Source organism: Verticillium dahliae, genomic scaffold (genome assembly GCF_000150675.1).
Source record: "Verticillium dahliae VdLs.17 supercont1.1 genomic scaffold, whole genome shotgun sequence".
Lineage (NCBI taxonomy): Eukaryota > Fungi > Ascomycota > Sordariomycetes > Glomerellales > Plectosphaerellaceae > Verticillium > Verticillium dahliae.
The window spans coordinates 1,768,884-1,795,619 of NW_009276921.1; the positions used below are offsets into that span (position 1 = coordinate 1,768,884).

The window sequence follows — 26,736 nt, forward strand, 5'->3', positions numbered from 1 at the left end:
GGAACACAAAAAAAAAAATTGGGGCAACTTCTCCTCTAGGCGGGCATCTATTTCCCTCGCCACAGGATATTCCCTTGCGTCTGTGTCCTGTCGAGACTCAACTGCCATTTTCCAGGGGATTCAAGCCACAAAAAAGAAGGGCAGGTTTATTCCTCCATGACATCAGCATCGAGGTGCACGCCAGGGGGTAATGTCCCCTCGTTGAGCATCTTCTCGAGCCGAATGATCTCCTGCAGGCTGTCGGCACGCTTGATCATCTCCTGCAGACGCTTCTTCTCCTTGTCGGTGAGCTTGATGCGCGACAGGCGCGAGCCCTGCGCCTGGTCGCCGGCAGCAGCGATGCCGCCCGCGGCGCCCGTGTCGAACGTCTTGGACTTGACGCCCATGATCTGCGCAGTCAGCATGCCGTGTTGAGAAGGCGGAGGGTAGGCGACGCACCTTGGAGGCGAGCGCCGTCGGCTCGTCGGCCGTGCCGAACAGGGCAACGGCCTGCTGGCGCTCGGCGTCCTTGACCTTGACGTAGTCGAGGAAGCGGACGCCGGGACACCGCCAGAGCACCCAGTAGCGGTAGTTCTGCGACGCGGTCAGCTTTTCCAAGGTCCTCCATTCGCTCCGTCGTCCACATTGTGCGGAAAGGGGAGGAGAGCACGCACCTCCTTCCTGGTGACGGGGTTCTCGATCAGCACGAGGTGGGTTAGGCGGGCAAACTTGGCGAGGACGTCGAGGTCGGCGAGCTCGGCGATCTGGTTTGAGGCGAGCACAAGGTGGCGCAGGTTCGGGATGGCGGTGGGCAGGGCGGGCTGTATGGAGGCGACGCGGTTGCGGGCGAGCAGCAGGGTGGTGATGCGCGGCGACAGGGGGAAGTTGCCGAGGGTCTGGATGTCGTTGTCGGTGAGGTCGATCGAGTCGTGGGGCTGTCTTGTCAGTCTTGTGCTTGTCAACGAGGAACGTATCTCAGACCCTGCCAGAAGGGCGCAGGGCGCAGGGGCAGAGCAGAAGGAAGGGAAGAGACTCACGCCGGCAGCGCCCAGGTTCTCAATGGCGGGGATTCGGTGTCCTGTCTCGCACGCGCCCGGCGAAGGGGCCTCGCTATCAATTCTGGCTCTAGATCAAAAGTGTAGTATCTGTTCTTGTCGCAACGCACCTCGGAGATCGAGCTCGCGCTCCTTGAGCGGGTTCAGGTAGGAGAGAGAGTCCTTGATGAGCTCCGCCGTGAGCCGCATCGTGGGCGGTCGGTGGGGTTACCGTGGTGGTGGTGGTGTCGTGTGCCTCGTGGCGAAGGTGAATGAGACTGAAGGCTCTGCGTATGGCTTCTTCCGCTTAGCTCGTGTTCAAGCCGCTGAGGGAGGGAGGATAGTGGCGGCGACGTCGTTGGTCGTGGTGGAGGAATTGGCAGGGCTAAGCGTCGAGTGCGCTTCTCATGGTGGACGAGGCTGAAGATGCGGTATGCGGTAGGCGGAATGTGGTGGGCGCCCAGAGTACAGAGTACGGAGCGGACAGGCCAGGGTCAGTGAGTGCAAGTGCAAGCGCAAGCGCCGCGGGGACGAAATTTTGGCCGCACGATAAGATAAGAGCTGTGTGTATATCTCCGCACTGTCTGCACTGTGTGAAGCCTCTGGATGTTCACAACAACAACTGCATTTCCTCTCATTGATGATTTTTTTCTGATCAATGACACTCATGGTAGAGGAGCTTCTACCAAGTAGCAAAATCCATTCAACACAAACCCGAGGCCTTGTTGCTGATCCTGGTACGAATGTTCATGTCGTCGTCACCAACCCTCAAACCAACATCACAGGACAACGGACACTGATAACTCGATCATCACCTGCAAAAAGCCCAGAATCATGTAGCGGTATCTATCCATGTTCTACCCTGTCCCAAGCGCCCAACAGCAAAAAACGCCCTCTTATGAGAAGATGAACACGACACCAGACCGATCAGCAGACACCGTCATGCAATAGGGCATCTCCAACACGGCCACGTCCGTAATCGAGTCGAGATGCGCCTTGAGGAGCTGCTGCTGCTGTACCGAAACGACCGTCGACCGCGCGCTGCGCCCGCCAACGCCACCCGCGCCGTTCTTCTCACGCCCGGCCCCGGCATTGGGTGCCGTGGGCGCCGCACGCGGGATCCTCTCCGTTTTGACCGCCAGCGCCGCCGTCGGCTGAGACGCCGTGAACATGGGTCTCTGCTCCTCGGCCGTGAGCCCGCTGTAGACGGTTGAGTTCTCGACGCGCGCGAGGTCCCAGAACCGCAACTTCTTGTCCGAGCCCCCCGTCACGATGAAAGCATGCCGCACGTCGCGTGTGTCTTCGCCGACCGCCGTGCCCGCGACCATGGCGCGCACACCGCCGTCCGCCGTGCCGTGGCTGCCGCCGCCGCCGCCGCTCGGCTCAATGTTGGTCGCATATCGGCCCAGCATGCCCTCGGCCCTATCCTCGTCGACCTGCCACGGCTCGTAGCCCCTCAGCGCCTCCTTACTGCCGCCGCCGACCCGGTAAATCTCGCGACATGTCGTTCGCTCAAGGTCCCACACCGTGACCTCGCCCTGGCCCGTACCGCCCGCAACGCAGACCCACTTGCCCCGGCCCTTACTAGGATGCACGCAGACGCGGTGGATGGCGCTCTTGCCCGGCACGCCCCAGCCCTTGAGACGCATCTTGAAGCGCAGATCCCACAAGTCTAGGACGCCGTGTGACGTACCGACGCAGAGCCAGTTACGCTTGCGGTCGATGCAGAAGCACGTCGGTGTGCCGTGATGAACCGGGTTCTCCAGCACATACAGCAGCGACATGGTCCGCAGGTCAATGGCCAGGATCCTCGATCTGTTCGTCGCCAGCATCAACACTGAGCTGGCGTCCATCTTGAAGTGCTCACACCACACGGCATGCTCGCCCTGCGTCAGCTGGTACTCGCGCAACAGGCGCAGCTTGAGGTATCGCAGAACCCCGGCGGCGCCCACTGTCTCAACCTTGACGACGTGGACGCTGCCGTCGCTGGCGCAGCTGATAAAGGTATGCGTATTCTCCACGAAACACAGTGCGAGCACGTGCGCGTCAGGCGCGTGCTTGTGAACCTGCCTCGAGCGGTTGGTAATGTTCTTCTCCAGCCTTGCCGTATCCCAGACCCGAACGGTGCCATCGTCTCCGCCGGTGAGGAAGAAGACGTGGTCTGGCGACGCGATGAGACGGTTGATGGCGCCCGCATGCTCCCCAAATGTCGCCACAAGCCGTCCGGTAGGTCTCCATGGCTCATCGCCCCCGGGTCCTGTCGTCTTGTTGACAACCTCGCGGCGGCTGACGGGCGTGACGAGTGGTCCGAACTCGACAATGTCATGCGGGAACACATTGACGTACATGGCATCGAGCATCTTCAATATACTGGGGTCGTTGCCCTCGTATGAGTGGTTGGCCTTCACATTTCCGCTGAGAGTCGCTGCACTCGGTTGACGGTCCCCAACACCGGGGCGGGCGCCGGTATCCTGTGAAAAGGGCCCTTCGACCTCTCCAAAAGCATTCGTCTCCGTCATGCTCGTCTCGGGCACGCTCTTGTTACTCTCCTTGCGTCCCAGAAGACTCAACGCGCTTGCTTGGTGTCGCATGGCTCTCCGTGACGCATAAGGCTGATCCTTAACGGAAGAATCGTCATCAACGGGGCTGCCGACGGTCAAAAGGCTACTACCTTGACCCGTCCCTGCCCTCTTCTTCGTGTCAATCGGTCGCGTGCGCGAAACGTCACGAGAGGGAGGCCCTTCAACCACGCGTGTCCTCAAGCTGTTCAAGGTAGCCAGCCGTCTCTTGCTCGCCGAGTCGTTGATCGTCATGGACGCATCGAGCAGTGCGTCCGCGATAGTGTAGGGCCCTTGCTTGACCGGCTCAGGGGTATCTGGCAGCTGCTGAGGTAGCTCTTGGTCGAAGAAGACCGTCTGACGGGTGATGCCGAGGCTCTGGAGGGACACCACTTCGTTAGTCGTGGTAGGCTCGCCAGGACTCTCAATGCCGGTCTTTGTGAGGCTGAGCCGCCAGATAAAGTCTCGTAACGCTACAAGCTTGAACTCATCTTCGTGGCCCAAGCCAAGGTTCTTCAGCCTCGCCAGCCACTGGTCATCTTCCGTCGTCCTCGCTGACTGCCTGAGTGTATTGACGTGCAGGTCCTTGGACGACTTGGTCGCAAGGCCGGTGGGCAACGAGCTGGATACTGAGGGACGAAGCTCCTGTGACGGCGTCCAGAACTTGCTCTTCTTGGTCTTCTGCGCCCAGCTCAAAGCCTGGTCGAACGCAGCTCGGGATAGCGGTCGCTTCAAGGTGTCCAATAGCTCGAGCTCGCCGAATGCCGGTATCCTGTCTGTCTTCAGATACGGCTGGATGAGCGGCAGCACGATACCGATGATATCTGCCGGCGACAGCGACTTGGCGGCCTGCGAGAGGAACTCTGACGCCGACTCGCGAATCCACTGGTTGGGATGCATTGTAAATCTGCCAATGATGTCGATCAACTCCCACAACCGGGCCCGGGACAAGAGCCCCAGATTAGCCAGCTGCGCCAGGCAGTGGAGAGTCGACTGCACGACAAACTCCTCGGGGTCGGTCAGCGCCTGCACCATGAGGGGCAGCATAAACTCCTCGAGGCTGACGCTGCCGACAAGCGCCGAGATCCCCACTATGGCATCGAAGAAGGCGCACTTCAACTTCCAGTCCCGGTCGTTGAGGTATGTGTTGAGGTGGGTGAGCAGGATGTCGTTGGCCTCAGCCGGGCCGAAGAAGATGCACAGCTCCGGAACCGATGTCAAAAAGGCACGCCGGACCGAGACATCCGTATCTTCGATGAGTGTTTTCGTATGTGCTTCGAACATGGAGAAGAGTTCGCGCTGAGCATCATCGAAGAGATTATCAGCCAATACCTCTGCTTCTTTGCCTGGTTCCACCTCGGGATCGGCCACAGTCAGAGCACCGTTGGCTTTCAAGGTCGCCGCCATCTCGAGGAAGCGCAACGCAGTCGACGCGAGGCCTCCCAGGCACGAGGCATACGTTGCTCGCACGAGTGGGCTCACGGGTGGGGAGGGGCCGAGGAGCGAAGTCTGAAAGCGCGGAAGGATGTACTCGATGAACACATACGCGTTGACAGGGGAAATGGCTGTCACAAGCTGCAGGAGCTGCGTGATCGACCGAGTCGCCGCGATGACAACAATGTCCGACTTGTCGCCGAGCAACAGCACCAAGTAAGGCAGCACCCGGTCCAACTTGGCCAAGTCGGGTATTCGCTCAGCAAAGGCAAGCAGGATGTCGCAAGCCCGGACCCTGGAAGCCGCGCGAGCCGTATGCCTGATGCTCGACACGACGAGATTCAAGAAGATAAGGGTACCGTCATTTTTGGGACCATCCGGATTGCCCGTCACGTACTGCTCGTGGTTCGGAATGTTGAGTCGAACTGGGAAATGCCCAAGGCCGAGCTTGCTCGCCAGGGGTACAACCTGGGTGTCGCGCTTGCCAGGTTGATAGCCGAGGAAATAGGAAATCTTATCAAAGTCGAGGAAAATGCGGTCTATCCTGTCATCGGCCTCGCCAAGGTTTCTGGACGCGCCAGAGATCGGGCTGTTGCCCGAGGAAGGGTCCGTGACCAGCTCCATGTACTGGTGAAGAAAGTTGTAGAAATACTCTGGGAAGACCTTGCCCTTCCAAAAGTCGAGATATTGCTCCGCCGAGTATCGTCTCTCGGGATCAAGCTGCACCATGCTCGATATCATGTCCCGAACGTCCCTGTCCGGTATGCGGCTTATCTGCGAGATGACCGGGTCATACTCGCCCCTGCGGAACTTGTAGATTTGACTCAGGGTGAAGATGGGCGCTTCGAGGAAGACTTCGGCGATGACACAGCCGGCGCTGAAGACATCCATGGCCCAGGTGAGCTTGGCCTCCTTCGTGCCCACGTCATCCGGCGCAACGAATCGCTCGGGCGCCAAGTAACAGGTCCGCCGTCCAGACGAGTCAAAGTAGTACGAGAAATCGCCGGGGTTGTCATCGGGAAGCAGTATTGGTTTGATGGGCGAGGAAAAGTCGGTCAGGTACAGCCAGTTCCAAGACGTCACGAGGGTATTCTCGGACTTGATGTCGCCATGGTAGATGTCCCGCGCGTGGCAGTCACGCAGGGCGCAGAGCAGCTGAAAGGCGAGCCACTTCTTCTCAATGTCTTCGAGGAAGGGTCTCGTGCTCATGCGGTCGTACAGCGAGTTGTAGAGGAACTGACGGACGAGGTAGCCGTTCGTCTCGGTTTCGATGATGCGTTGGAAGGGGAGTGCGTTTGGGACTTCGGCGAGGGCCTTTCGCTGCGCTAGACGAGAAGAGGAAGAGTCAACATGAGGTGGCACATATCCTGGTGCGGGCGCCATCGTGTCTCTACCTACCGATGAGCTCTTTTTTGTACTTGTCGAGCGACAGGGGCGTGTAGGGTTTGGCCAGGACCTTGACCAACACGACGCCATCGTGGTGTCGTGCGCGGACGCTCTTCATGAAGCGCGCCGTGCCTAGGCTCCGCTCGTACACAAGGTCGGACAGCTCGGGAACATCGATGCTGGCCGAGCCAGCATACGGCGTCGCGAGAGAGAAGCCTTGGCCCATGATGTCAGTCTGGCGTTGTGCCTATGTGGTGCCTTGTGTCGGTGTGGCGGATAGGCCAGTCATCTTGGTAAGGTAGATGGCAGATGGTCAGGTCGGAGCTGGACGCTCTGGGTCTTGGCTGCGAGGAAACACAAAAGCGCTGGTTGTTTGTCTATGTCGGGCCTCTGCCTGTGCTGCCTGTTGTCCGTTTGCTTTGTCGTCAATGCTGCAGCTTGCTAGCTACCCGCTACTTAAGAGGTACCTGCATAGCCTTGTCGTGGTGGGACTGTGAATGGCTTGGTGGTTGGAGCTCAGTAGGTAGGGAGCATGCGCATGCGGGGACTGACGTCGGCGGGACAGTTTGTCTAACTCCCGACAGTGGGCATTTGGAGGCTTGTGATTGGTTTAACAGGCGCTCCACGCGTTGCTTGTCACGAGCTTCGATCCGTCACATAGGTACCTAGTAGCCTCATACAGACGACCTTGGAGTACAATTGTTGCACGTGGGCAAAGAGCACCATGAAACTACATCCGACACGAACGCATTGGTCACGAGCGCAAATTAAGACAGGTCATGTAAGTAAATTAGGATGGCATGAAGCCAATACCTTATGAAGATGCTTAGAACCTTCAAAAACTCTATCCTCTTTCCCCTCTCTGTCTAACCCTGCCAGTCATAACTCTACAACGACGTGCAGCATCTGGCGAGCCCCTTTTCAACATGGGAACGGGCAAGTCAAAATTAAAGCCACAGAGGGTGCTCTGCCCGACCTTTGCTCATCCCCCCAAACCACCTCTGACGCGCAGTCCGGGTATAGTGACAGGGCGGTTAAGTCGATAGGGAGAAGAGAGCCACGCGATATTGGTCGCACGATTGAGAATGGACACGGAGAGCTGCCGTTCAGACACAACAGAAGCGGACCTGTATCAGAACGGCGTGGCCCGCCTTCGCTTGACTGGTCGTGTATGAACATGGTAAGCCCGCCGCAAACGGAGAATGGTAGTATGAATCGTAAAAGCCTGAACGCCATAGCCAAATGCCACAAAAAAACAAGGAACTGCTGTCGTAAAGACGTATCTCAAGCTCATCACAAGTGTGAGTGTGAGTGTCAGGGTATCGGATGGCCACTGGATCCCGTTTCCGTGGAACCGTCGCCTTCAATCGTTTTGCGCCAATGTTCTGGCAGGCAGACGCATACCAACGGGAACGCCTTGATCTCGCCGCTGACGGGTGGTGATGTGTCGCGCCCGCGGGCTGATGTGCTGGAAACGCCGCTGTCTCGCTGTGCTTGTCGTCGGGCGTCCCACTCGTCGGCGCGCTCGTCCATCATGACACCTGTGGCCCAGCCATCGTCCCAGATGCCCACCACTTTGAGCATGTCGCCTCGTTCTAACGAGAACTCGTCATTAGCTCGGGGTTGGTAGGCCCACAGCACGGCAACCCTATCGCCTGGGTGAATGTCGTCAGACGAGTAGTAGTCCTTGAAGAATGGCAGTTGCTCGGATTGCTGACTCGCCATGCCCTGGGGAGAAGACATGCCGCCCGCACTAGTTGGGGATTGCGGGTCTTCGCCTGCCAGGACCGAGCTGCTTGATAAGGAACCGTGCCTCCTGGTGGGGGGCGGTCGCAGAACACCCATTCCGGTGCGGCCATCGGAGCCCGGACTGCTGCCCAAGTCGGAGGATGAATTGTCGTCTCTACCGCGGCCTGCCATGTACCCAGCACCGGCACCTGCCGCGGCTGCGAGGCCCGCGTGGCGACCACCGCTCGGCGATGAGTCCGGCGTACCCTCGAGAGCCGACATGCGTGCAATGCGACCACCAGGCAGAACGTCAAACCCAGGAGCAGCAGCGGGCGCGCCCGTCTTCTCTGCCAAAGGACCTTGTCTTGAGGGCGAGGGCTGGTTGAAGACACTCCCATTATGGCTGTCGTTCCTTCTGCGGCGGCTTCGCAGGCAAACAATGCAGAGGAAAATGAGACCTGCGATGAGGATGAGGCCCACAATAGAACCAATAACAATTCCAGCAATGGCACCGCCAGAGAGACCCCCGGCGCTTCCGTTGTCATTACCGTCTTCCGATGGTGCCGAAGTACTGCTGGTGCTGGACGTAGGTGAAGAAGTCGGCGGCGTGAACGTCATGGAAGGGACCAAAGAGGGGAGGACAACATCGGCGCATCTGTTGTCGACATCCGAGTTATAACAGCAAGTATCCGTAGAGTTGATGCCACCGGATGCGCAGTAAGAGCAAAGACCGATAGTACTGTTGCCGTAACCGCAGTTGTTTGGTTCGTTGGCCACGCCTTGCACACAATTGGCAGTCGAAAGAGAGCCAGGCGGGATGTAGCAGTTTGTGAAGTCGGCTCGGATCAGGGAGATCAAATCATTGCTTGGGTTGGGGCAGAGGTTTCGATCAGATGTGATCAGCGCTTCGCTTTGCGCGTAGAACGCCTAGAACTCGTCAGCACGAAGCTTGTTGAACAGAGCCACGGAAATGGGCGCTTACGCAAGTGTCCGCACACAGTGGCGGCGCATCATCGCTCGCCAAGTTGCAGGCCTGGACGGAGTTTTGCACAATGGCATTGCAGATGACCGAGGTTGTGAAACGTGGATACAGCTCATCGGTGTTTCTCAGGTCGATGTTGCCGCATCCAAAATCTTGGGCGAATCTGAGCAGGAGGGTTAGTTATTTTGCTGTGGTTACGCGACTTTACTCGTCAGACTTACTTCTGCTGCACATAGGTCGTCCGGATGTAGGATCCCATTTGCTGATCGAAGGTCTCTCGACTGGAAACGAAGGGCAGGAAAGGGAAGATATCTGCCACAAAGCCAGTCGTCGAGACAGAGGCGGACTGGAATGCCGGGCACATCTTGGAGCCTTGGAGTGAGACACATTGGCCGTTGCCTTGCGCAGAAACCACGAGGGGGGCGGATAGCAGAGACAGCAGAATTCCGGTGGTCGTCGATTGGAACAGAGTGTCGCGGTTCGAACGCGAGCGTCTCACCGACGGAGCGGCTCCTCGAGAAACCGCCATGACGATGCGCGTCTTGGAGAGAGAAGTGTGATTGTTGAATTATAGGAGCTGATGGTCCCTGAAATGTAGAAGGTGGGCGGTAGGCGTGATAGCTGGTAACCAAGAATTTCTCTGAAGACATAGGTTGGTCAATATGATCAAGCGAAAAGTAGAGAGCGGGTTCGCTATGGAATCTGGTCAACTGCCGTTGTTCCAGTCCTGGCGTGCCAGCGACGGCCTCTAGCCAAGAGCCGGCGCGTGGAAGCGTGGCAGCCACGAGTGGCGAGCGGAGGGGGGGTGGTGGACGGGCAGCGACCATTCAATCCAGCGACACGACTCAAGTGTGGTATGGGAAGGTACGAACCTGGTGTCACAGCAGCAGCAGCACGAGTATGATTAAAAGATATCCCGAAAAGGCGACAAAGGCAGTAATAATCCGGAGAAGAAGAGGCGCAGAATAACGGTGGAAAGAACGTCAGGCGACTTCTGGACGTGATTCAGCTGTTGTGGTTGCCTCTGCCTATTGCAGCGGATCCGACAAGTCGAGGATACTGCCGCAAGTGTGGAGCTGAACGGCTGAGGAGGCGGGCATGCGCTGTCCACTGTCGGGGCTAGGTCGAGCAGCCGTCGTGGTGTTGAAATGGGGGAGAGGGAAAAAAGAATAGATCGAGACTGAATGCGGGTGTCGCGCAAAGAATGGCTACAGTAACGAGTGTGTGGTGAGGGTGTACAGAGTACGATTAAGAGGCACAAAGGTGCGGATCTGGTCTAGAAGGAAGGTCGAAGGCAGCGGTGGCCGGGCGATGGAGAACCCTCCGGTCTAGTCGTCGAGGTTGAGTGAGTCGTGAGGCTGGGAGACGGAAGAGACTCGAGGCTAGCGATGGTGCGGGTATCGTTCTCTTTGTTTGTCGTTTGGAGAATTGTCGTTAACGGAGAGGGGCAACCCATGAAAGGATATCTCGCTCCCTCCAACCTCTGGCGCGCGGGATGCCACACGGTACACTTGACGAGGTCGACGGAAGGAATGCACGTCGACGACCTGACGAGACGAAACAACAAGACGACACAGCGGCAGCGAGAGAGGAGGGAAATGGGCCGGGTGGGCGAGATCAGAGAGAGAGGTACAAGCCAGACAGGAAGGGGTGGAGGAGGTGGTGAACGGACCAACCGAGTACTGGTACCTTAGGTACCTAGGTACCAAGGAACCTTAGGCAAGGAAGCCCCGGACCTGATTCAGGTCCAGGAACAAGCGCCAGTCGTGAGGGACAGGGGTCATGGCCGAGGTGCTGATTGGACAGTATGAAGGTTCGTCGTCCAGGTGGGGCAGTTGTGTGCAGTGGTCTCGCCCCGACCTCCTCCTTTCAGGGCATGCATCCGTTACAGGATCCCCCGCCGTCAAATTGGCCCCTCTGCGTCTTTACCTTCAATACATGTACACACCGTCCCCCGTCCTGACAAGCACCAGGAACCCTGAATCGAGCCCTCTTGGCCTCCGAAGGGAAGCAACAGGAGGGGGCAGGAGACGAGGCAAAACGCGATGCGCACACAAAGAGCGGGAGGTTCCAGCCGGCCCGCGACCGCGACGGGGCCATGTCAGGGCATGCCATGGCCAGACACAGCTTCCTGGTATTCTCGTTGACAGAGCTGTCAATCTACAGGAGGTACCTAGCGAAAGACTGAGTAGGCATGGGAGGCCGAGCGGTACGAGCGGTCGGTGTTCTTGGACACACAAATGTTGCACATTTGTCAGGTAAATGATGTACTCGACATGAACAACTGGAAGAAGGCAAGCACAAAATCGCCAGTCTGCGGGAATATCTTTTCCATTGCAAACGAAACACGCAATCTCATCCCAGGGAAACAAACAGTTCCTCGCTGTCTCCCTTGCCTCACTGTATCTCAGGTTCAGGTCGCCAACTCGCTGCCAGCGGCAACAATATGTGATTCGACGAGCAATACATGCAGGACCGCCCACGTTCCGCACAATGTACCATACCCAGGTAAGTACTCGTAGCTCTTTGAGGCGCTGGCGAGACGACTCCTGTTTCTATCGGAGTGAGCGTCATTGACGCGGCCTGCTTGTGGTTTGTGCCTGGCAAGATGGCGGGCCTTGAACAGTCTCAGGTGTTTCTCCAAGCTCGACATCAGTTCATGGTGCACCACTTGATGAGAGCTACAGTTTGATTCCTCCAGCAAAGAATTCTTCTTCTGCTTCAAGTTCGTTGTCATGATTGCACGACAGGCCCAGCCCGGCTCCCGGACCTCGTCCGTGCTACTATAACGGTCGTGATGCACAGGGCTGTGCACCCATCGTCCACACGGAAATCTCGTCTGATGTTTGCTTCCACGCTGCCGCCAGGGTCGTTTAGATCCTCAGTGGTATCAGGTTACACACCATCAGGACATCCTCCATTCCAGCAGGACGTTCGCGGAAAGCTTCAGATGGAGGTACCACAACGACGCCCTCTGCCCTCCCCTCTGGCCTCTTCAACCCCTCAAGAGGCAGTTGAATCAGCAAATGAGGTCGGCAAGGTCGAGTGATAAACAACAACCTGACAGAGGAGCGTCGACAAGGACCAGGGCTGGGTTCCAGGATGATCATACACGGCCACTAACGAAGAGGGACTAGCCTGGAAGAAGAAAACCCCCGGCCAGCCAAGGCCACGTTTAAGATTTGTCTTGGGTTGGCCTGCGGTTATTGGCTGAAGAGGACTGCCAGACTGGCCGGGGCTTGGGCAGAGCGAAATGACGATGCGTGTACCGTGGTATCGCTCTTCGTCGTGTCGCTGGTTCGCCGTCAGCCTGTCAGCCGCGAGCGCTGTCGGGTCGAACAGACGATGGGGGCCAATTTCCGCCAAGCCGCCCAACTACCGTCGTGTTTGGTGAAAATGACGCGCAGTACGTGCGGTTCCTAGCTCCAAGGACGAAAGCCTTCGAGTCCTCGGCTGTTCTGTTTTTCCGAGCACGAATTGCGGCACCTCCTGACCAAGATACCTAGTAGTAGTCAGTACATGGTAGGCAAGAAAGTTACTGCGGCATACGGTGATATTGGGTCAAGTAAGGGACACAAACATGGACGCTCGGCATTACTTTGCCCCTGAGTGATGAGCACCATATTCAAGACTCGGCAGTGGCCCCATGTCTCCCATCTCGAACCCTTCCCTCAACTATCTGAGACCTGGGCGACTTGTTCGACGCGCCAATAAAGCCGTCGACGCTGTCTTGCCTGGCCTGATGCGAACCCCCTTATTTGGGCCTGCGTTGCGAGGCCCTGAGCTGGCACTCCGAAACAGCGATCGCTGTAGAACTGGACCATAACAGCCAATGCTATCACCGTGATCCCTGAATCACGGCCATGTTCCTCGTTGTGCGATCCGACGGGCAAGACGCAGGGCATCTTGGAATGCAATACGGGCTTCACACACGAACTTTCCTCAAATCGTTACATCGTGAGGTGGAGAGCCCTACCAACGGCATGACATGTACAAGTATGGCAGTGTGACGTATATGTCGCCTTCATTCCTGGGAGCGAGCGACAGAACCACTGGCTTGGGTCGTGTTACCGCATGGCCTGCTGGTGGAGGCCGCAAGGTGCCATTTGGGCGACTTGACAATCAGGCCCTACGTTCCCATGCCTTTCAGTCACCCCTCGCGGTCGAGGCTTGTAGGCGGCCTGCGTAGCCTGCCCACTACCTGGTCGTCTGACTGACCGTCTGCGGTTTGCTGACAAGCGGGAAAGTTGCTGCATTTTTAGTTGCTAAAAATGCAGCATGGTACAAGGAACAGCGCCCAGCACCCCTCACATCAACAGGACGGCCACCATTCGCTGCTGTGACCACGACTTTGGGGGGCTCACAGCTGGTACATGACAGATGCTGTGTAGGTGGACAACACGTATGCGTCACCAGTCAATCTCTGGCACCAAGCATTCGAGCCTTCAGGTATCTTCTTATGAACCATGAGCGAGCTGAACTCCACGGCGAGCATCAAGGCCGGCGTTTGGGGAGTTGGCACGTGGAGCATTATTCAGCCTGCACTCGTCTTCGGGCTCTGGCGCGTAGATCGAAACCGAGTAAAGGCGAGAGCAGCGCTGGGAGGCCGAGCTTGGTTGCGAGGTTTGGCGTCAGCACGGCCAACCGGCGCTTACGTTGTCCGTGGTCGCGCTGGTTCACAGCAAACAAGGTGCAACCGACGCTGCTGATAACCACCGACCTCCGACATCACGACCAGTGACCCACCACTTCGTCCAACTTGGGATGAGCCTGGATGCCCGATGCACGCGGCGTCCGCTCCTTGAGTGGCTCATTGTCGCATGCGCTGTGTGGAACAGTGTGGCACGTTCTCGTCATGTCATGGCAAGGCATAGCCAACGGGCCTGGCAAACGCCCTCTAGACTCAACAAATCCCGACACCCGGCAAAATGCGGAGGTCAATGAAGGGGTTTCTTGATGAAGAGCTCTTGGTATATAGCCTATTACCGTCGTCTTCCCATGATGACGAACTTATCCAGACATACTATATATCAGCCACGATCCCAAGCCATTCATCATTATCACGGTTGCAACCTCAATATCACCAACAACCTTTCCGTCTTCAGTGTGTCTTCTAGAACACTTCTTGCGCAGATCAGGGACCCCTTGCCTGCATCCTGTACACACAAAAGGCGCAGCGGGTCGCAGTTCCGATACACCATCACGATATTTGTGCCGATACTTGCATTCTCTTGGCACCTATCAGCCCTGTACTTATCCATCTTCGGGCTTCGACACCATGTCTGATCAGGTGCGTCTTGACCACAACGCCCATGGCGCTGACGCCCGCGACGTCTTAGGTCGTCGTCCCTGGCTTGACTGACATCATCCAGCCTCGCCCTCCATATCTCTCGCCGTTTCCTGTGGCGGGCCTCATCCCCAATACATCCACTGATGTGCCCGTCTCCGCCGTCCACCTCGTCTTATACCTTACCAGCGTACTATCCAACATCCTCATCCTCCGCCAAAATAAGGGCCGGGGCCGTCCCTTTCCCTTCCAGGTTCTCCTCATCATCTACAGCGTCTTCCGCATCGTGGCTCTCACGCTCCGCATCTCCTACGCTGCCGTGCCGGACAACATCAACCTCGCCATCGCCGCCAACATCATCTCCAATGCCGGCGTCATCGTCATCTTTGTCCTCAACCTCCTGGTCTCGCCGCGCCTCATGCGCCGTTTCTTCGGGGTCCGTGGCGCAACAGGCTGGCGTCGCAAGACTTCCACCATTCCCTTCTTCGCCGCCATCCCCTTCCTCCCCATCATGCTGCTGACGGTCGTCAACGTCACGATCCTCACCTACTTCACCAACGACCCCAAGGTGCGCCTGGACTGCCTCACCGCCCAAAAGGTCGCCTCGGTGACCTTCGTCGTCATCGCTTTCCTGCCCGCGCCCTTTGCCGCCACCGTCGCCATCCTGTCATCCCCCATCGAGAAACAGCACCGCCAGCAGCAGGCCGAGAAGGAGGCGACCGGCAGCTCCGCCGCCCGCCGCAGCTTCGCCTCCCGCGTCATCCACCCCGACGACCGAAGCACCGGCACCGTCCGCGGCTCTGCCCTGCTCATGGCCTTTGGCTCCGCCGTCCTGACCGTCGGCGCCGCCTACCGCACCACCTCGATCCTCAGCCCCCGCCGCATGCCCGGCGACCCAGCCTGGTACCACGAGCGCCCGGCCTACTATTGCTTCAACTACATGCTCGAGCTCGTCGTCGTGGCCGCCTACCTCATCTTCCGCTTCGACCAGCGCTTCCGCGAGATGACGGAGGAGGAACAGGAGGCGCAGGGCACCCTCGTCGCGCCCAGCTACTCGGACCGGAAAGACAGCGAGGAGGCCGTCGCGTCCAGGGCTGATGGCGAGCAGGGTGGGCCTTTGACGACGGCTGCTGCTTCGAAAGACGACGAAATTGTCTGAGGAGGAAATGCCGGAAGGATCGTGGCGCGGGAAGGCGTTTGGCTGTTTTGATACCACTCCACACTAGACTATATAGAGCTCCAGCGAGCAGGGCTGCCACGATGGGGTTTTGTTTTGTTCAACACTTACTAATGAATATATCGAAAGGCATCCCTGTGCATAGTTTGCTATCGCAAGTCGTGAAGAGCAAGTACTCGCAGGTGGTCGACAAAAGAATGGTACACTGAGTGTTGGAACACCCCTGGTTGACCAGTAGATCATCGCCAACCCCTACTGTAGGGCCTTTCGATTGGCCGTTTTTTCTGACATGCTTGCTCACGTCAGTAGCAAGAACGCTTACCAGTGCTGATGCAGGCAACCCTCAGCCCATCTTCACTTTTCATGCTTCAGAGGCACAGACTGTTGGCGGAGGAAGGATGCCAACCTGCAGACCCTTTACAACTCTGCCCACCTGAGGATTGCAGTGAGGAGAAGGAACTTGCAATCTTTTTCTAACAGACGAGATCGCAAGCGACGATGCAGGCTTTGCATTAGTGAAAAGACCGCACCCAACATGAGACTTTCATTATTGGAAAGTCAGGCGAATGGTCGGCCATGGTCAGCCAAAAATGTAAGTGGCTGAGAACATCGCAGAGCAGCCAACTCTCATCACATCGATCCGGCGGGATATGTAACATGACTTTTCATTAGGCATCAGCATCTTCACCTGGCGCTGCTTGTCTATGGTCCGTAGAGTATCTAGAAGTGCCGCCAACGATCATTATACGGGGGGTTGCCCTTGCGGTGAAACATCTACTGGTTTGCGCGAACCACACGCAGACAAAACGCTAGTGACGCTCCCATCATAGTTGGGACAGCAAATACAAGGCTCTTCTTGGGTCGATTGGAAACAAGTGCTGGCCCTTGGATTGATCCTATCATACTAGGGTGTCCGCGTACTGGCGCACGTGGCCCAAGGTCCAGCGCGTCATCATAGCCTGCACCTTTCCGTGGAGAACATGCAGAATGCTCACGAAACGACGGTATTTGGGTATACATGGGATTTGATCAAAGGAAGTAATCAGGCGTGCGTCTAGACACCATGGGCTCCCCAGCGCGAGGGCATGGGTCGAATTGCAGGCTGTTGAATGTCAGTTGCGGGGGATCAGGTATTGCTTGCGCGGGCGCGAGACGGGTGGGGTTACTCACAAGGTGTATTTGAGGTGCTCGTCAATTTCCATAATCGCCGCCTGATTACCGCAACGGTAGCAGTAGTTGGGTGCTGTAAGAATTAGTCATTGCCACCGCATTGGAGTTGATGGAGCTGAGGGCAGTCTCACCAGAGAAAATGGTGACAACATTCCGGTCTTGTGACCAATTGTAGCCCTCCATGACAAGCTGATGCGCACGTGCGATAAGGGTCAGGCCGTTGTTGTGGTTGAAAGCTTCGGAAATATCCTGGCCGAATGTGTAGCCCGCACCACGGGGAGAGATTCCCCATCCGCAGCGGTCATCGGGGTCAGACCACAGGAGGTCGCACATGGGGCCCTCGTGGGGAACCTCCTGAATCCTGTCAAGGGCTCTGATGTTATCGAGAGTATCGATACTCGGGGAGAGACCGCCGTGAAGGCAGAAGATCTGGTTGTCGATGAGGGCGGTGAGGGGAAGGTAGTCGAAGAGGTCGGTGAAGAACTTCCACACGTTGGCATTGCCATACTTTCGGAGGCACTCGTCGTAAAAGCCGTAGACCTGGGTGATCTGACGCGACTCGTGGTTGCCGCGGAGAATGGTGATGCGTTGCGGGTAGCGGATCTTGAGCGCGACGAGAAGAGTCACGGTCTCGACGGAGTAGTAGCCTCGATCGACATAGTCGCCTGTCCATCAATCAGCAAGGGCGCAAGGGCAAAGGAAACGTCTTGGGCGCACCCATGAAGAGGTAGTTGGTGTCAGGGTTAGGGCCGCCAATCTTGAACAGCTCCATCAAGTCGTGAAATTGGCCGTGGATATCACCACAGACTGTGACGGGGCATTTCTATGATGCGGGGTCAGCAAAGCTGGCGACCGGGCTGGAGCGGTGGCGATACGTACGACTGGTTGAACATTGGACTCCTCCTGTAGGACTTCGCGTGCCTGTACGTTGTGCATGGTCAGATCAATCATTCTGAAGGGTCACGCGAGTCTTTGCGATAAGATCACGATGTTCGCGTGTTCAGGTCTCAAGGGGCGGCGTGGCTGACCTTTTCGCAGAGCCTCTGAACATCCGTCTCCGCCAGCTGCTTGCAGCTCATCAGGCTCTCGATCCATCCATCGAGAGTAGGTATGGTGGTTGGCTCCAGGTTCGCAAGGACGGGGGAGACTTCGGCTGGGCGCCCAGCGTCTTCCATGTTGGTGTCCATGTTTATTGAGGTCAATAGCTCAATAGCTCGAGACGATTTGGGGGAAAGTGCGGTGAGATGGAGCAACCGGGCGAGTGCGTGTTCGTAAGCGTGTTCGTCGTCAAGGACAGGGTCGTGGAGGTCGTCAGCGAAGGAGATGGGAATGTGTTGCTCGGTCAGGGAGCTGATCGCAAGGTCGGAGGGAGAGGGACGGCTTGGGGAGGTGGTGTGTAGCACTGGGACGGATCAGGGTGTGAAGACGTGGGGCAATAGCCTCGTTGAGGGGCGCCCGAGCTTTCCCCGTTGATGCTTTGAATTGGAAATGCCGATGTTGCACGGATGGGATGCGCGACCAAAAGCGTCTTCGTCGTTCTCGTCGTAGCCTGGTTGGTTGCGAGGTCGGAATCAGGGTGAGGTGGTCGATGTTGGGTTGTTGTTGATGGAGGTAATTGGCAGGAGAAAGGATGACGAGACGGTGCGATGCAGTGCGTGTGCAGGTCCCATTTCCATCAACCCAGTCTTGCCAGTGTTGCTTGCTTGCTGTGAGAGATGAAGGGATGGGGCCAGGGGCGGTGGGGTTACTGAGGTACCAGCACGTGCACCATAATTCCACCACATTGCAAAGTCTCTCATTACCAGCGTAGCTCTGTCCTAGGAGTAAACGCAATTCCCCCCCCAAAACCCCCTGGGTGCCTGCTTTACTTCACCAGGTGGTAGGTGCATCGGTACGGTACGTCAAGGTCCCTTGGCCAAAGAACAGCGAGCTGCCTCGATTGAGCTCGAGCTTGAACGATTGCCAATAACCCTCCCACGACCAAACCTCCGCGAGAACCGACCCCGAGTTGAAGAAGCAGCCCTTACCGACGTCATCCAAGCGTCAACACTGATTCCAGCTTCTCGCGAACATGATCGTGCCCTCAACACCATGACGTCGCACACCACTTCCTTCACGCAGACCCCAAACCTCAGCAGTCGCCGGCCGTCCATCAGCTCGAGGTTGTCGTTCGCGATTTCCACTGCCGAAGAGGGCGGGGGCACGAGGCGTAGATTGCCGGCACAACAGCAGATTGAAGAAGAGATCGCTGAGATTAAGAGATATGAGGACTTTACAACAATAGACTGGGTTCAAGATGCCGCGCGGGAACAAGCGCGCAGGAAGTCCCGGCGCCGTCGCAGGGCTGGCCTTGTCGACAACGGCATGCCCGGATGGAGGTATCGCCTGTGGGAGTCCTACGACGCTGCACAAGGCTGGCTTGTTGTCACCCTGATAGGCATAGCCATTGGTCTCAACGCTGCGTTTCTGAACATCATCACTGAGTGGCTGTCCGACATAAAGATGGGCTACTGTACGACCGCTTTCTACCTCAACGAGAACTTTTGCTGCTGGGGCGAGGACAATGGCTGCGACGCATGGCATCGATGGACTGGCTTTGGGCCCGCAAACTACTTCCTCTACATCGTCTTCGCGACGATATTCGCATGCACATCGGCGACCCTTGTCAAGTCGTTCGCCCCATACGCCGCAGGTTCTGGCATATCCGAAATCAAATGCATTATTGCCGGCTTTGTGATGAAGGGCTTCCTGGGATTCTGGACCCTGGTCATCAAGTCTGTCTGCTTGCCACTGGCCATCGCATCGGGCCTCTCCGTAGGAAAAGAGGGTCCCAGCGTTCACTACGCCGTCTGCACGGGCAATGTCATTTCGAGATTGTTCGCAAAGTACCGGAACAACGCCTCGAAGACACGGGAGATTCTGAGTGCCTGCGCCGCGGCTGGCGTTGCTGTCGCCTTCGGAAGTCCCATTGGCGGGGTTTTGTTCTCCCTTGAAGAGATGTCCAGCTATTTCCCGTTAAAGACCCTTTGGCGAAGCTACTTCTGCGCCCTGGTTGCTGTTGCTGTCCTGGCAGCCATGAACCCCTTCCGGACTGGCCAACTGGTCATGTTCCAGGTCAGCTATGACCGCGACTGGCACTTTTTTGAAACGTTCTTCTACATCGTCTTGGGTATCTTCGGCGGCCTCTACGGTGCCTTCGTCATGAAGTGGAACTTGCGGTACCAGGCATTCAGGAAGAAGTATCTGTTCAAGTATCCCGTACTCGAGGCAACTCTCCTCGCCTTTGCGACGGGCATCATCTGCTACCCCAATGTGTTTTTACGGATTGACATGACAGAGAGCATGGAGATCCTGTTCCTCGAGTGCGAGGGCGGCGAAGATTATCACGGCCTTTGTGAAAAGGAAAAGCAATGGTGGAACGTCTTCTCGCTTTCTATAGCGACCGTCCTCAGAATATTCCTGGTCATTATCTCCTATGGCTGCAAAGTCCCGGCAGGCATATTCGTACCATCCATGGCCATTGGCGCTTCATTTGGGCGGACCGTGGGCATTCTGGTTGAAATGTTGTACCAGGCGAATCCGCAGAGCGTATTCTTTGCCGCTTGCAAGCCTGACGAGCCTTGCATTACCCCTGGAACCTACGCCTTCCTCGGATCAGCTGCCGCCTTGAGTGGCATCATGCACATCACGGTCTCTGTGGTCGTCATCATGTTTGAACTCACCGGAGCCCTGACCTACATCCTGCCGACCATGATTGTGGTTGGTGTCACGAAAGCAGTCAGCGACCTTTTCGGCCACGGCGGAATCGCTGATCGCATGATTTGGTTCAGCGGATTCCCATTTCTCGACAACAAAGAAGAGCACAATTTCGGCGTCCCTGTATCTGAGGTTATGGGTGACTCCGTCGTCTTCTTACCCGCCGAGGGCATGGTCATCGAAGAGATTGAACAACTACTGGAAGAACACAAGTATCAAGGATTTCCCATTGTGGAAGATGCCAGGACCAAGATCTTGGCTGGCTATATCGGTCGTACCGAGTTGCAATATGCTCTCGAACGTATTAGACGAGAGAGGACTATCTTGCCTCAGACCAAGTGCATATTCATGCAGCCATCATCGCATGGCTCACCGAACCCGAACACGCCCTCTGCATCGGCCAACGCTGACTCGACACCACCCAGCACCGTCGATTTCAGTCGCTACATTGACAGCACCCCCGTCACTGTCCATCCCCGCCTCCAACTCGAGACGGTGATGGAGTTGTTCCGCAAGATCGGACCCCGTGTCATTCTCATCGAGTACCATGGCAAACTCGCTGGCCTCGTGACGGTCAAAGACTGTCTCAAGTACCAATTCAAGGTCGAGGCGGCCGAAAATCCCCGCGTCGATCGTCACCTTGTGGAGGGTCAGGAGAGACTTTGGACCTTTATACGCAGAGCTGCGGGTTGGGTGTCCGGCAAGGTTTCGAGCGCTTCTGGTGGCAGGATTCGTCTGAGTTCTGTTGATGAGCCACGGAGATTCGGCGGGCCCAGCAGCAATAGGCAGGGCACTCAGATCATGGACGGCGATGAGGACGACATCCATGATGGGGGCGTGGAGCTTGAGCACCGCTGATGTGTACGATTTCACGCTTTGAAAGTTATTAGATTTGCTTTCTAGGTACATTAGTTTGGGCGGCGCATCGGGATTTGTTCTACTTACGGTACTTTATTCAAAGACATGCGCCAACAGTGGCATTGGTTTGTATTCATCATCAGTGTTCTATCAGTCTTATAATCTTAACTGTCAACACACAGCCTGCCTTCTTTCTGATTTTGTGTCAAACGTCATCTTGTCTGTTCGGGGGCAACCAGCTTGAGCATGGTCATGATGTAGCGCAACCTAGAGCAGGTGTATGGAAACTCCTTCTTCCACATGTGGAAACACCATCAGCAGTCACATGATGTATTCTACCTCCGACCCTGCCCATTGCTTCCCTCAGTGCTCAAATCACCCAGATCGATGATATCTTCGTCGTCGTTGTACCCGTTGACCTTGGGACCACGCTCGTCAACCGGGCTGTCGGGTACAAGTGCAGGCTGCTGCGGGACCGCCGCGTACCCGCCATCGGTGGCCTCCTCGCCGGCAGAGTCATCCTTGCGGCCGACAATCACGTTACCGGCCACGAGGAGAAAGGCGCCAAACCACCACATGGGCGGCAGGGACTCGGAGAAGATAACGAGGCCGAGGAGGGCCGTAAGGACAAAGTTGGACGACGTGTTGATGATGGACACGCGCGTCGTGGAGCTGCCTTTTGCGAGGGCCTTGGTAAACAGAGTCCACATGATGCCGTTGAAGAGAAGGTTGAGGCCGAAAAAGACCTAAAAGGGGGGGGTTGTCAGATTGATGAGTTGCGGCGGGAGCCTAGATGGGGCTTACGGCTCGGAGCACAACTTCAAAGGCGCCTTCAACACTGGTCAGGTGAAGGAACTTGGAAAGGCTCGTTGCGATGGTCGTTGTGAGTTGCGTAGTCGTCCTGGGAGTGTGAGTGGGTGGGATCATCAGTAAGGATGGTTTGGGCTAAGGCAACTCACAGCTTAGCGAAGACGCCGTTGAAGGCAGCACAGGCACCGCTCGCAGTTGCGAGAACGACCCATTCGTTTTGCTCAGCCCAGCTCATCGCGAATGCAGTGCTTTGGTCCCCAGTCTGAGGTTGAATTGATTTAATCGAAGCCCCAGGTCTTTGTTCTTGTTGACTTGGCTTCTGTTGTCTCTGGCGCAGCATCGGGTGTCGGGCTGATGATGCTTCAATGGAGTTGAAAAAAACAAAGGTGATCTTAATGATTGCGGACGGCAGCCAAACATTCAAGACGATGCCGTAAGATTCTCAAAGTCGAAAACAAGAAAGCAATGTCGGCAACGAATGAGAGCGGCGTACGAAATATCAGAAGCTCAACCTTGACCCTCAATCACTAGAACAGCTTCGTCGTGAGATGTTGTTGACAGACCACCGAGTGAACCGGCGGCTGTCCAGAAGTGGCATTGGACAGGGTAGCCGACATGGATTTGCCGCGTTCCAATGGCATTGGCCACAGCGCCACCAGCGCCTTATCATAAGCGCGCATCGATCATCTGAGCTGCTGCAAACTGCGGGGGGATTTCTGGGGAAGGTCCATTCCGAAGACGGCCAAAAGTGTCCACCGGCATCGCATCACAGGCGGAACCTCGAATACGTACCAAGTAGCTGTCTACTTGCACTTGCTTTCGCTTTCGCTTTGCGCAAGTGAACCGACCCCCTTTCCGAACCGTGCTCCAACTTTATTTCAATCATACATGCAGAAGAAGCGGAAGGCGAAATAAAAACCAACTGAGCCTTGCCAACGAATTCCACTGGATCGATGTGACCGTGATCCGTCTGGGTGCGTCACACGATCGATCAAGATCCCAGCCAACATGGAAGAATCACCCTTAACAAAGGTTTGCTTTTCAACTGTCAACGGCCGCACCTAAATCTGACATTGAGACAGGCGCATGATCATGCGAGAGCTGCTGCGAATGCATCAACAACTGTTGCCATCAACGAACACACTCTTGCTGCAGGCGAGTTCGCCAACGCCGCCCGATCCACGACAAGCATCGAAGCTCTGAGGACACTCAAGCTCCTTGAGGAGCACCACCTGCGCCTCTCCGAACTCCTAAAACTCCCCGTGCGCCGTCTCGAGCGAACCGAATCCGACGAGAAGCAAGCAAACACCGCTACGGAAATCACCAACGATGCGACATCCAAGGGCGAACAGCCAGCAGCGGCGCCACCTGCCAAGACTGGACCTGTCCCTTCTCTTCTTCAGTCCAAGCGATACCAGGCCGCCAGGCCCATGACGTCTTCCATCGCTAGCAACCTGGCCTCGGCCAGGGGCATCAAGGCTCGCGACAGGGGCCAGCTGGTGCCGCCCAGCGTTAGCAATGATCAGGCCCCCGGCAACCTCGAGGTGTCGCCACGCAGCGAAAGATCCAGATCCAAGATGCAGAATGTGCTCGATCAATCTGGCAGGCCTGGCTGGGTTCCCCCTACAGCTGGACCATCAAGAGCGGAGACGCATAGGTCGAAGGAACCGGAGGCTGAGGAGCCAGCGGCGGCACCGAGCGATGATGGTTATTCTCGTTTCTACAACACCTTTGGAACTATCATGAATCGCCTTTCTGCTCCCTTGGCTTTCGCTGGACTGCCCCTGATCGCAGAGGAATCTGCCCTACAGGAAGTTGCGGAAACCTGGACCCCCGAAGCCTCACCGCCTGTCAAGCGCACAAAGCACAAGTCGCCAGCACCGGCAGCCGAGCCGGATCTGTCAAAAATCTATTCGCGCGCGACCATGCGCGCCATATCTGGCCAGAACCCCAACGAGTCTTTCTACGTGGTCCCTACAAGCGGACACACCATGTCATACGCCAACATTCTCAACTTTGCCGACAAGGAAAAGCGTCGTATGGACGCCTCCCTCCATGTCGGAGGCGACAGTGGCCGTTTCGAAGATGACGAGGACGATTTCGTGGATGCTCGAGATACACCGGTCGCACCCCCCTCGCCCACAAAGCGCCGTGGCCGCGGGACCATGAGCCACGCCAACGAAGCCCGGTCATTTGCTTCGGGGTCTCACAAGACGGCAGAGGAGTTGGCCATGGAAAACAAAAGTCTCAAGGATGTTCTCGACAAGCTGAGCCGCCGCCTACATGCTTTTGAAGCGAGTGCCCAGAACTCAAGCCTTGCGCTCGCAGAGAGTATGCGTTTTCGGAGGCCGACTTCGCCACTAGCCACCTCAGCTGGCGGCCCTCCCTCTGGGCAAGGGATCGAAAGATACGGCCGGTTTAAAGGCGAAGAACAAGGAGCTTGAGGAGCAGATGGCGTTGACTGTGCAGCGGATAGAGGCGTTGGAGAAGGAGAACCAGAAAATGGAGCGCACGCTAGCCAAGTATCGCGAGAAGTGGGAGAAATTGAAGGCGGGTGCGAAGGCAAGGCGGGAGGCGCAAGGAAGCGTAGAAAATGCTGCTGCTGAGGAGGATCCCAGCGCCAGCGAGGCTAGGGGATGAAAGCAAGAGTTGCATACCTGAAACTTGACAATGCATCCAGCCAGTAACACCGTGACAGTAGTCGCGACGGCCTCGGCTGTCATCATGCGCTGTCCTCGCCTACACTCTCATCATTGCTGATGAAGTGATCTCCATTCCACCAGAAGCTCACGCTGAAACTGACGCTCAAGCCCCTCACGTAATGCCACCATCCGATGGGGATGTAGAGCATGTCCCCCTCTTCCAGGATGCAATCCCAGTACTTCAGGCCTCTGAACTCCTCCAGTTCGATCTCATCCCGCGCCACCTCGCCGTCGGGCAACTCGTCCCAGCCTTCGACCACGCCGACGTCGAACGCGCTCGTGTTGTGCATGTCGATGCCCTGGTCATCCTCGCCTCGCGGACAAAGCGCCTCGGTGTCATGGGGCGAGTAGAGCCGGACGTACTTGGCGCCAACGACCTGGGCGAGGAGGTTGTGGTAGCTGTCCGTGTGAAGGGGTGTGATGGTGCCGGCCGGGCCCAGCCATGCGTTGATCAGGGGAAGTGGCGTTTCCGGCTTGTCAAGTTCGCGAGATAGAGGGTGCGGTGGTGGGCTGGTGTAGCAGAGGTCTGGGGTCGGTATGTCGTTGCGGAGAATAGGAAGCTGTGTGAAGAGCTCATGTTGAGCTAGGTAGCTAACCGGCTTCGGATTGATAGGCTCGTTAATCTTCTCTTGTGTACCTTCATCGCGAACCTCGGATTCGTTGGGCGCTTCGGGGCATTCGAGCCTATCAAGCAGCGCTCGAAAGGTGATGAGCTCCTGGCCCCAGCCCTCATCAACGTAGGTGCGCCCGACCTCTACCGGAACGAGCCTTCGACCGCCAAAGGTTCTCGAGAGGAGATATGCGGGCTTGCGCCACGGCCTGGTCGTCATGGCGGGCCAGTCATTCATGAGCCCTTTGACAACGAAAGGCAGGAGCCCGTTCGGGCCGCGTGAGGTACCTTCGTCCATGTACTGCTGGAACTTCTGCATGGACATTTGGTGGAAAGTTTCCACAGGGTGCCGAAGGTCTGGTTCGAAGATGCGACTCCGAGGGAACGACCGTTCGCTATCCCATGACCCAGAACATGATGGCCCGGTATCCAGCCGTGGCCTTTTGGAAGGACGGGTTTCACTGTCGTTATCTGACTTTGTGTGGTCCACCGCCGCGTCCTCAAGAAGCTGAAGGAAGCACTCAACTGACTGCCTCCCACGCGTGATGCCAGCGCCACCGGCCAGGATCAGTGCCTTGTCAAGCGCCTCCACGGCCTTGTTGAGATCGCAGTCGCTGAGCAGAGTTGAGGCTGGAGCATTACAGGCTGGACTCTTGGAGTCATATTGTGGCGATGAGGCGACGAGACAACTTAATTTCAGAAGACTGAGGTCTGTGTATAATTGACGCCAGCAGTATGGCAGATCTTGGTACACAAACTCATAGAACTTCTTGTAAGTCCTGTCGAGCTCCTGATCAAGTCGTTCTAGCAGCTCAAGCGCATCCTCTGTTGAACCTGACGAATTGGCAGGACTGAAAGCTCGGAGCGCCAGTGTGTCAGCTGCCAGGCGGCCCAATGTCTCCAAAAATTCTTTGGGCAAAGCAAGCAGTCCTTGTTCGGCCGGCGAGCCTGTCGGCATGCTGCACCGCTTGTGTGCATCCAGTCCAATGTCCGTCACAGTCGCCTTGCACTTATCCATCAAGGCATCTCTGGGACTCCGCATCGCGTCCATCGTCGGAGAAGCGATGACTTCGGGTTCAGGGAAATAAGGCAAGTGAGGCAGTGGAGGTCGGGCGGTAGAAGTTTAAAGCGGTCGTCTTTTGTGGTTGTTTTTGGACAATTGTCGGTTCCACGCTGCTGGCCAACGGCGTATCCTACCCTGCAACCAGAAGCATTCAAGTGAGCTTCACGACAGTCGCTGAGCAAAGTGACATCCGCGGTGAATT

The 26,736-nt window shown here is 56.8% G+C and overlaps 9 protein-coding genes across 9 annotated transcripts; 3 read left to right on the forward strand and 6 right to left on the reverse strand.

Annotated features, from left to right (window-relative positions):
- Positions 1-146: 146 nt before the first annotated feature.
- On the reverse strand, positions 147-1,223 carry VDAG_00538 (U2 small nuclear ribonucleoprotein A; the record flags this gene model as incomplete). Its single annotated transcript, XM_009651915.1, has 5 exons — positions 147-389; positions 439-573; positions 654-918; positions 1,017-1,089; positions 1,145-1,223. 5 exons carry the CDS (start codon positions 1,221-1,223, stop codon positions 147-149), a joined length of 795 nt encoding a protein of 264 aa, XP_009650210.1.
- A 686-nt stretch (positions 1,224-1,909) lies between these two features.
- Positions 1,910-6,617, reverse strand: VDAG_00539 (phosphoinositide 3-kinase regulatory subunit 4; the record flags this gene model as incomplete). The annotated part of the gene is made up of 2 exons (XM_009651916.1): positions 1,910-6,330; positions 6,404-6,617. The coding sequence occupies 2 exons, from the start codon at positions 6,615-6,617 to the stop codon at positions 1,910-1,912; spliced, it is 4,635 nt and encodes a 1,544-aa protein (XP_009650211.1).
- A 1,088-nt stretch (positions 6,618-7,705) lies between these two features.
- VDAG_00540 (SH3 domain-containing protein) lies at positions 7,706-9,630 on the reverse strand (the record flags this gene model as incomplete). The annotated part of the gene is made up of 3 exons (XM_009651917.1): positions 7,706-9,046; positions 9,102-9,264; positions 9,323-9,630. 3 exons carry the CDS (start codon positions 9,628-9,630, stop codon positions 7,706-7,708), a joined length of 1,812 nt encoding a protein of 603 aa, XP_009650212.1.
- Positions 9,631-14,379: 4,749 nt separating this feature from the next.
- VDAG_00541 (uncharacterized protein) lies at positions 14,380-15,547 on the forward strand (the record flags this gene model as incomplete). Its single annotated transcript, XM_009651918.1, has 2 exons — positions 14,380-14,391; positions 14,441-15,547. The coding sequence occupies 2 exons, from the start codon at positions 14,380-14,382 to the stop codon at positions 15,545-15,547; spliced, it is 1,119 nt and encodes a 372-aa protein (XP_009650213.1).
- A 670-nt stretch (positions 15,548-16,217) lies between these two features.
- VDAG_00542 (serine/threonine-protein phosphatase PP2A catalytic subunit) lies at positions 16,218-18,367 on the reverse strand. The gene is made up of 6 exons (XM_009651919.1): positions 17,764-18,367; positions 17,615-17,656; positions 17,453-17,558; positions 16,867-17,400; positions 16,736-16,808; positions 16,218-16,667 (listed from the first exon to the last, which is right to left on the reverse strand). The coding sequence occupies exons 1-6, from the start codon at positions 17,908-17,910 to the stop codon at positions 16,595-16,597; spliced, it is 975 nt and encodes a 324-aa protein (XP_009650214.1). The 5' UTR covers positions 17,911-18,367; the 3' UTR covers positions 16,218-16,594.
- Positions 18,368-18,826: 459 nt separating this feature from the next.
- On the forward strand, positions 18,827-21,349 carry VDAG_00543 (chloride channel protein; the record flags this gene model as incomplete). The annotated part of the gene is made up of 1 exon (XM_009651920.1): positions 18,827-21,349. The coding sequence occupies one exon, from the start codon at positions 18,827-18,829 to the stop codon at positions 21,347-21,349; it is 2,523 nt and encodes an 840-aa protein (XP_009650215.1).
- A 335-nt stretch (positions 21,350-21,684) lies between these two features.
- VDAG_00544 (uncharacterized protein) lies at positions 21,685-22,499 on the reverse strand (the record flags this gene model as incomplete). The annotated part of the gene is made up of 3 exons (XM_009651921.1): positions 21,685-22,095; positions 22,154-22,250; positions 22,309-22,499. The coding sequence occupies 3 exons, from the start codon at positions 22,497-22,499 to the stop codon at positions 21,685-21,687; spliced, it is 699 nt and encodes a 232-aa protein (XP_009650216.1).
- A 668-nt stretch (positions 22,500-23,167) lies between these two features.
- VDAG_00545 (uncharacterized protein) lies at positions 23,168-24,799 on the forward strand (the record flags this gene model as incomplete). Its single annotated transcript, XM_009651922.1, has 3 exons — positions 23,168-23,191; positions 23,242-24,414; positions 24,524-24,799. The coding sequence occupies 3 exons, from the start codon at positions 23,168-23,170 to the stop codon at positions 24,797-24,799; spliced, it is 1,473 nt and encodes a 490-aa protein (XP_009650217.1).
- Positions 24,800-24,881: 82 nt separating this feature from the next.
- Positions 24,882-26,522, reverse strand: VDAG_00546 (JmjC domain-containing protein; the record flags this gene model as incomplete). The annotated part of the gene is made up of 1 exon (XM_009651923.1): positions 24,882-26,522. One exon carries the CDS (start codon positions 26,520-26,522, stop codon positions 24,882-24,884), a length of 1,641 nt encoding a protein of 546 aa, XP_009650218.1.
- Between the last annotated feature and the right edge of the window lie 214 nt (positions 26,523-26,736).